General features: G+C 41.6%; 1 protein-coding gene across 1 annotated transcript; it reads right to left on the bottom strand.

Annotated features, from left to right (window-relative positions):
- Positions 1–1,582: 1,582 nt before the first annotated feature.
- Positions 1,583–8,200, bottom strand: cntf (ciliary neurotrophic factor). Its single transcript, XM_034595852.1, has 3 exons — positions 7,737–8,200; positions 4,502–4,816; positions 1,583–4,410 (listed from the first exon to the last, which is right to left on the bottom strand). Exons 1-3 carry the CDS (start codon positions 7,854–7,856, stop codon positions 4,237–4,239), a joined length of 609 nt encoding a protein of 202 aa, XP_034451743.1. The 5' UTR covers positions 7,857–8,200; the 3' UTR covers positions 1,583–4,236.
- Between the last annotated feature and the right edge of the window lie 866 nt (positions 8,201–9,066).

Raw genomic sequence — 9,066 nt, 5'->3', positions numbered from 1 at the left:
AGTATCCATGTCTGAAAGGGGCTTTGCTGCAAAACCTCAAGAGAAAAAAGATTTAATTTGAGACACTTTCTTTCAAAAGAGACTTTTTAGACCACAGTGACAAAAGAAATGCAAAAGAAATTTGTCAGCCCAAAGATTAAATCTAGCTTCGGTGTCTGCTCCAGTGAGAGTCATTGCACAGATAAAGCCACATTTGCAGGACAGGGTTTATTGTCGCTTGACCATACAAAGAATGATGTCAATGACACTGAGACAATTCATACATAAATCAATAAGTCCACTTCGCTACCATCAGGGATGAAGAAGGTTCACCACACATTCTTTATGATAAAGCTGACAACCCTAATGAGTGTGGCTGCTTCCTGCTGTATGATTGCTGCTTATAGACAGATGTGATGGTAACCTAATCCTCTCTTTGTGCTGGCAGCCATTTGTCTCCAGCTAGCTCTCGCTAAACCAGAGGTCACAAGAGAGGGCACTTGGTGGCGTAACAAACTACATTTGGAAAGACACGTGGTAAAAGTGAAAAAATAGTAATACAATCAATCAATAGTAAATTAAAACAACCGTTTAGACAGGAGCACTGTTCTTACCAGGGTCTGTGGGAGATTGACAGGCTAAAATGAGTCTATAGCCATTTTCAGACGAGAACTTAACCCTGGAGATTTTCCTGAAGAGGCTGTGCGTGACTACGAAATGTCCTAGTCAACTGTCATTTCCTGTAACTGTTCCGGCCAGCACCCTCGTAAAATGTCCGGATAATCTCAGAATGAGCTCACGTAAGAAGACAGCAGGAACATTTTCGGAAAATTCACAGCGAGCGAGTGGGTGGGTGTGTCAATGACCGACACAAAACTGAGAAAATAACAATCAAAAACAATAAGACAACAAATATCTCCGGATGAAAAACAGGTGCCATTCACAGGGAAGATGCCTACAAAGTTGTCAACTTGGAAGGATTAGTTTTGTGGGCTTATGGTGACGTGGTCACCAAAACACATGATTCCCACAGCGGAATTGATCAGTCACGTCCTGCCTCCTGCATGCTCTACTCAGTCGCCGGGATGATTCCGACATTTTCCTGTTGTTGAGAACGTGTCTTACTTGGACAATCTCCTCCTGTGTTCTTCACACGTGAAAAACAAACTCTGGAGAAAGTCCAGACCCAATTTTCCAGGACATTTTCCGGAGTTCATGTCTGAAAACAGCTATAGAGCTGTGACATGAAGCTGTTTCCCCATAGAGCTAATGTTCTGGCTCCTGCATTCAGACCAACAAAAGCACAGAATCAAAGACACACAGACGCCCTCATTTCAATGAGACCAATGAATTGACCAACTGAGACGGAAAAAAAAAAAAAAAAATCACACCACCACAATGACTTTCCACAGTAAAATGCTGTCACATACAGTTACTACAGTAAGAGTAATGTCTTTGCTAAGCCTTTGAACTCATTGACAGGATATTCAAACTTGGGCTTAAGTTCTCTTGTCTTTGACTGTTCTTGATCCGGGGCCAACCAGGCCAGCAAATCAAGCAACTCAGAACAGAGAGCAGAGCCGGAAAATCCTTTTTGGAAAAAAAATAAAATAAAGAAGATTTATGCTCTGTGTAGTCCAGCAGATAGTTCATCATCAGAGTAGATTTAAAAAAAACAAACATAATACATCCCCTCAAAATCCCTAACGGAACAGCAAATGCAATACATGTATTACATTTACAGTGTATCGTATTAAAACGCACTGCACTCCCATTATTTTTATATTTCTAATGTTTTTGTGCTATACGATGTATATTCATTCATCATTCAGGGAATACGTTTTTCACATGTGCAGTAGCTCTTATTTTCTCAGGGGTCAAATTGAATCTGGGAATTAATGATGGTGACTCAGATCAAATGACCAAATGAATTCATGTTTCCTTCCAGTAACAACATCCAGTTTCCTGTATCGCTCAAGCACCACACAGGCTTTTGTTTAAACTCCCAGTGCAGCTACTACCAGTTTATCAACCTCCAGCATGTAACAATGCAAACATTAACTCAATGCAACCTGCAGCCCTTGACCTAAAGAAACGTTTAAATGTTACATGGTCCCCTTATACATGAAATGAAAATACTGCATAGGACTTACTAAACGTGGTCATGGATTCTCTTTGGTTATCTAGACCAGAATATTCTACATAGGATTCAATCCAATTCACAGTATCTTCTTCCTTTAACTTGCCCCCGAAGCTTCATGCATTATTAAAGACGAAGCGAGTCTATGGCTGGTGCTAATTTAATTAGTACCGCAGCCGAATAAAGAACAGCGTGGCATGTGTCGATCCACGAGTTAACTTGTCATCTATTTTACAGTATATGTCGAGTAACTCAGTGCAAGCTGCAGCTGCTCAGTGGACAGATGACTGACCACGTGATGGACACAAATCCTTTTTGGCTGACGACTGAATTTGGATCAAGTCAAATTGGAAAATGTGCCTCAAAACTTTTGTTCATATTGTGATGGAGGACATGATTTTTGTCGCCCTCTTGCTGAGGGAAAATGCAGTTTTTATGACTTCAAATTATTAAAATCAGTAGGATATAATAAATGAGAATAGGCCATTATTTATCACTTGAGTTTGCAGATTTATTGCAAGTATTTCCACAACACATTCATTTGTCCATAAAATGGTTTCATTGCTTAGGGTCCTAACTATCCCATTGTACCCGACACATAATTGAGTAAGGGTAGGGGACAGGGGAATATGGGGGGTTTAGATAATGAGGATGAATAAAATAAGTAAATATATTTCTTAGACGACCTCATCTGAGTTATGTTCTTTGTCTTAGACATAGATTGTGAATTTTCTCACATTACTTTTTCCTATTTGCCCCTGCTCGTTAGTTTGGTTGTTTGTTTGTCAGCAGTTTTACGCAAAAACAGATTTCCACGAAACTTGGTGAAAGGATGGGACATGGGCCAAGAAAGAAGCCATTCAATTTTGGTACAGATCCAGATTTATGTATCATTTTCTTTAACATTGCAAGATACTTTTTTTGATATTTTCACCCAAGTCCAGGAGAATAATTCATGGATCTTAATAAACAACATCAGGCACATTCATGGGACTGATATCTATGATTGTGTGTAATTTGGTGCAGCTTGATTGAATCTAATGGGACCTTGGCAGTGCTATATGCTCTACTGAGTTCCATTCTAGTTTACTTATTTATATAGTATGTATCGTTTATTTAGCATATACACATTTATTTACCTTTTTGTGTGAAATTATTTCTATGTATGTATCCTTTTCAAGTGAAGCCATTTTACCTTGATAGTGTACACAGATATCACCGGCTTTATAATTTATGAATGTTCAGTATAATAATTTTTAAAGTTATTTTTGTTTTATGAATATGAGCGAGGACTCCACAGTATACTCTGTTTACATAACTTTCTTTGGCTCAATAAAACATATTTTAAACAAAAAGTGTAACAATATAACATAAACCTATTAGAACACAGCATCATTTGACATAATTGGAATTATCCTGGAAAATCAAGAAAGAAAGGAAGGAATAAATTGTATGCAATAGCAATATGTAAACACTAGAGGGTGCTGTTACATATTTTCCCCTCATACTCTGAACAGCCCCTGGTAATAATCTATTTGGGGTCATTTAAAGAGACAGTATTCAAACCTACAGTTCTTCAAATGTTCTTATTTTCATCAGAATGTGTGAAACCTGGCAGTATATCTTAAATAATAACTTCAGATGTACAGAAGAAGTACCGCAAGCACAGGGAAAACAAAGCTTTAGTTTACTCGTGGTCAAAGAAAGAAAGAAAAAGTATCTTAACTCTGAATTTACACGTTAGATTTCATCTAATAGATAGAAACAATAAATACATAAATGTATTAGAATCTGTCATATTTAAAATACACTTTTTCCATCAGATGTCATTAGCTCTGAATGGTTAGAGTCTGAAGCCTCAGATCCTGTAAACAGAAGAGAAACCCACCCTCTCAACACATCTCTCTGTGCCAGATCTGTATGTGTCTCTTTTAGCTGGTGATGATCTCTCATCCATTCATTCTCTCTCCATATCAGCCAGGTTCTCACTTTGGCCCCAACTCAACTCATCTTTCCATTCCGTCACCCTCTTACCTCTCCATTTCTAACCTCTTTTTCTCTCTCTCTCTCTCTCATTCCTCCACTTCGCCCACACACACACTCCTCATGTCTCCCTCTCATCTCCGAGCGCTCCTCATGCTCCTGAGCCGTGCGCCCCTCGCCCGCTCCTTGTCTGTCACAGAGGGCAGGCCCTGCAAGGTGGTGATGGCTGTCTTGGTCCAGTGCTCCACCTCCTTGTAGATCCGATAAATCCAAAGCTTCAGCTCAAACAGGATGCTCGGACCTTCTAACTGCAAATGAGAAGGGGGAGAGGTCACCAATCTCTGCCTTAATATTCATCAGAAAACGTATAATCACACCTCTGATGATGTCAGCACCTACCTCAAGGCCGTCCAAATTGGGGGTGAGGACTGCCGTGCCATCTACAGCCTTGAGGAGCTCTCCTGTGTTGATTAGGAGAAGCGAGAGTCTTTCCCTCACCATTTTCCTCTGGGTCTCGTAGTCGCCCTTCTTCCCGCCACCCAGCTCCTGTTCCTCTTTGGCGATGGCTCTGTCCAGCAAGCTGCGGCACTGTAGCAGAGCAGAGTGGAGGCGCCAGAGCGTGTCCCTGGTGTCCAGCTGCGAGGAGGGAGGAGGGACAGACACCAGGCGACGGTCAGCCACCGACTCCTCCACGGTGAACCTCTCCTTCTTTCTCTTGAGGGAGAAAAGAGAGAAAACAAGAAGGTCACAAATTACCAACAGATGTGTGATAGCAGTCATGATGAAAAGAAAGAGGAGGCGGACTTGGATAGTGAAGTGGATAAGTGTGTTGAAAAAAGGCTTTGTGTCATGGGTTAACCACACTGACGTCACTTTTGACAGCACTTTGGTTCAATTTTAAAAATCATTGTCTATTTGGCAACAGAGATTTGCTCATAGTTTGATAGGAACCCATTCAGACTCATTAATGCTGTTTCCCACAATCAAACATACCGATGAGTTTTATTAACGTGCTTGTTAAAATAAAATAAAAAACACATGCACCTCACTCTATTGTATGAGAAGATATGGTGTGATAAGACACACCTGTCTAGTCACAGTCAACATTTGAAACACAAAATCATTATGATAGCATTAACTAAATAATTTGTCATTTTGGGAAATACACTGGTTCACTTTCTTGCAGAGAGCTAAATGACAAAATGATACTTTTCTCCTGGTTTTAAACTAGAGCCAGCAGGTTTAGCAGATAAGTTTAGTTTAAGTTTGGTTTTATTTAGTAAATTGATGCGAAATGCGTCATGATTGACAGCTGAGATGACGAACATGTGTATCAACAGGACCTCGATATTGCAACTCCATCCACTGATCGCTTCGACAGAGACTCTGGCTCCAAACGGGCAAGATGGCGGCGTTCATATCTGAGATGTTTTCGCTTGTTTCTGGAAAGTGGGAGAAAGTGGAGATGCATCGCCCATCTTTACATACAGTCTGTAGTTTAGAGAGAGCCAGCTGTTGCCTCTAGCTTCATATTCACCAAAGAAGGTGATATTGATCACCTCATATTACTTTGAGCACAGATTTCAAATTCCAAATATCTTCAACTATTGCTTTTATATTAAATGTACCATATGTAACTTTGGCTACAAGGAATCTCTCAATGTAAAGAAAAAGACCCAGTTTAATGACATCGTGAAGCAGCATTGGATCATGGGAGTTGTTGTCTTCACCACCGTTGCCGATGAAAATCTACATGACGAGACTCAGGCGCAAATCATGTTCATGGATGAGGTCATGTATTTAAGTTTTATTCATGTCACGCAGCAAACACCAATGAATAATCATGATGTATTACGAGCGACTGAAGCAAATGTAAGTAAAAGTAAAGTCGACTGGCTAACTGGCTAACAGGGTGTTTTTACTTTGTCATATGTCGTTTGCCCTGGAAGTTATAGCAGAGACGGACAAAGCCACCAGGTAAAGAGGATATGATGCAATTAAAAAAGCGAAATAAAATATCCTGCTAGATTAAATGAAAGTGTGGATTTCTCTGGGTTTGAGCGTTGTTGGAAACATCTTAGGGAATGTAAGTACACAAGTCATCAACATGTATGACACAGCTCTAGTGGTTTTTAGATATTTTAATGAATTGTTACATATTATATATTATAAAATATGTTTGTACGTTTACTTGGTTTTAAAAGTATTTTTACAAAGGCAGAACTTCTGTAATTTACACTGTAAAAAAAACAGATGACGATGATGTCGGGTCATCTCACAGGCATGATTGTAGCTGGCATTCACTTTAGTACTTAAGCGAGTTGTGAATCCCAGAGGCCTCCTTGCGACATTATACTGAGGTGTTAATGTTGAACCCTGCGTGAAAGTTAGTACCAGTGTGACAGAGTGGACTAATTTGACCTGTGAGTCGCGGGGTGGGGGAGCTGATGTTTACTGCTCTGACTGCAGACGAAATGTCATTCGGGCAGTCATCCAGGAAGCAGTAGTGTAGCCAGAAAAGATATTCTCATGGATCATTGTGACATTCAAATAACTCGTAAACGACTCAAACTCTGGAAAGGATTTAAGAGGCATCAAATTGAAGTTACTATTCAGGGATTTCCCACCCAGCAAATATGCAGGAGATATTCTGCCTGGGGCAAAACAATAATATTTCGATTTAAAGACTGAAGATATGTTTCTGCAAAGACAAATCGAATCACTTCATGTTGTGTTCAGTGGCAAGTGGCTGGTGCTGTAGCTGCAGGGTTCACAGAGACAAATTTCAAAAAAGCAGTGCAAGTCGAAAACCGTTGAAGCAGACATGGAGGCTTTATTAAGTAAAGGTCAAAATCAAAAAGTTATGTGTATGTAGTTATACGCAAGGCCGCTCCCTTGCTCCTAGCGAGACACATGAAAGAAGTGATGAGGCAGTGAACTGGCGGGACACCAGGAAGTTTTAATCACTGGCAGTTCACACCTATAGGCAAAGAGACTTGTGGAGATGAAGTGAAGGATTCGTGCCCAGGCAGTGATGAGCTTGTGCCAGAAAAACGCCCACTTCTCTCATTCCAGCCGAGCCACCCACCACCCCCCAGGACTCTGCATTCCTACCTGCTGCTGTACCCCTGACATAATTTCCTTCTCTTTCTCACACACAAACACTCGCGCACACACACACACACACACACGCACGCACGCTCGCTCGCTCGCTCGCACGCACACACACACACACACACACACACACACACACACACACACACACACACACACACACACACACACACACACACACACACACACACACACACACACACTTCCTCCCTCTTATCTTTCTTTTGCACGTATCCCTTTCTTCTTTCTTGCTGTCTCTCTCCCCTTCTTCTCTCTCTCTCTCACACACACACATACTCTGTCCATGTACTTGTTTCAAACACACACAGTCACATGCACATACAAAGTTAGAGACATGTAACACATACACATTCACACACATCCATAGAAAAAATCTATTAATTTTCCATTTAACCTTGGCCTATTTCTCTGTCCCCCTCTCACACGCACACGCACACACACACACACACACGCGCGCGCGCACACACTGGGAGTCAGTCAGTATAGTTCCTCCACTCACATAAAGCTCCAGTAGTATGCAGCACTCATGGTGCAGTGTCTCGGCTATAGCAGTGGCCCGGGCCGCCGTGCTCCTGCTGTGATCCGAGCCGGTCATGCCTCTGGTCCGCCTCTCTGCCATCAGACCTCCCGCTGGAGAAAGACGACACACGCGCACTTGCAGCAGCTGAGCAACAGGCTGATTCCTCTAATATCCACCAGTGAACGCGCTCCTCATCCCGACAGCACCGGTCTGTTCCCGGTCATCACGCTTCACTTCAGCCCCTCATTCCTGTCGCTCCCCCCCCCCACCCCCACCCACCCACCGGTGCTGGAAGCCGCTCAGTGCTCCGGTCATCCGAGCTGAGGTAGAGCTCGCTTCCCGGTTTGTCCGACCTTGTTCGAGGACTTGTGTTACAGACTCGGCGGCCAACTCTCCGCCCTTTCCTCCGGGAACCTGATGCCAGGCGGGAGGAATTTAACGGGACTCGCGGGGGCGGAGAGCCCCGGAGGGGAGGAGGGAGGAGCCCATCAACCCTGTGGAAGAGCAGTAATCTCATGTACTGCTTCCGACAGGACACAGTCTGCATGCACTGTTACAAACTGATTGTCTCACCCCTGTTCGTCACTGTCAGTCAAACGTGAGGCCTATAGTGGAGAAAAGTTATATCACCATTAGTTAAGTGACCATACTGGACTTTTAATACGTATTTTACATCTGCATTACTCCTTAAATCCAATTCTATTAGTTTCTTCTTATAATGATTACTTCAAAATATATTACACGGCATATTAGATCATACAGTGGTTTCCAAATATGTGTTCACCTGTAATGTGTGAAGTACGCTTTAAATGGTATAACCTCACCTTGGCCAACTATACAACATGTACTTTCACATATGAAGTACACTTTCAATGTTATAGACTCACCTTGGCCAACTACACAACATGTACTTTACGACTCACCTTGGCCAACTATACAACATGTACTTTCACATGTGAAGTACACTTTCAATGTTATAGAGTCACCTTGGCCAACTATACAACATGTACTTTCACATTTGAAGTACACTTTCAATGTTATAGATAGTACTAGTTTAGTAATGCAATTCAAAGCATAATGATCTAATGATATAGTAATATAACATTCACAGGGGCTTGCTGATAAATGAGCTCTTTATTTTTGCTGATAATAACTCTGAGCTTTTACTCAAGATATATTTTTGCAGTGAGATGTTGTGACACGATTAAACAACATTGCAGCATATTGAAAACACATTGCAAATTCCAATATTAGGATGATTTGATCCAATACATTACATTAAGGATTTTCTGATGTAGTTTCTATAGCT

The sequence above is a fragment of the Hippoglossus hippoglossus genome, chromosome 1, assembly GCF_009819705.1.
Source record: "Hippoglossus hippoglossus isolate fHipHip1 chromosome 1, fHipHip1.pri, whole genome shotgun sequence".
Lineage (NCBI taxonomy): Eukaryota > Metazoa > Chordata > Actinopteri > Pleuronectiformes > Pleuronectidae > Hippoglossus > Hippoglossus hippoglossus.
This window is presented reverse-complemented; position numbering and strand designations above follow the sequence as displayed.

What these genes read in the sequence shown, in the direction of transcription:
- cntf (XM_034595852.1), bottom strand. Translation starts at nt 7,856, where the DNA reads ATGGCAGAGAGGCGGACCAGAGGCATGACCGGCTCGGATCACAGCAGG. An exon ending in GCATACTACTGGAGCTTTAT is followed by an intron (nt 4,817 to 7,736) that starts GTGAGTGGAGGA and finishes TTCTCCCTCAAG; the next exon opens with AGAAAGAAGGAGAGGTTCAC. An exon ending in CCAATTTGGACGGCCTTGAG is followed by an intron (nt 4,411 to 4,501) that starts GTAGGTGCTGAC and finishes TCTCATTTGCAG; the next exon opens with TTAGAAGGTCCGAGCATCCT.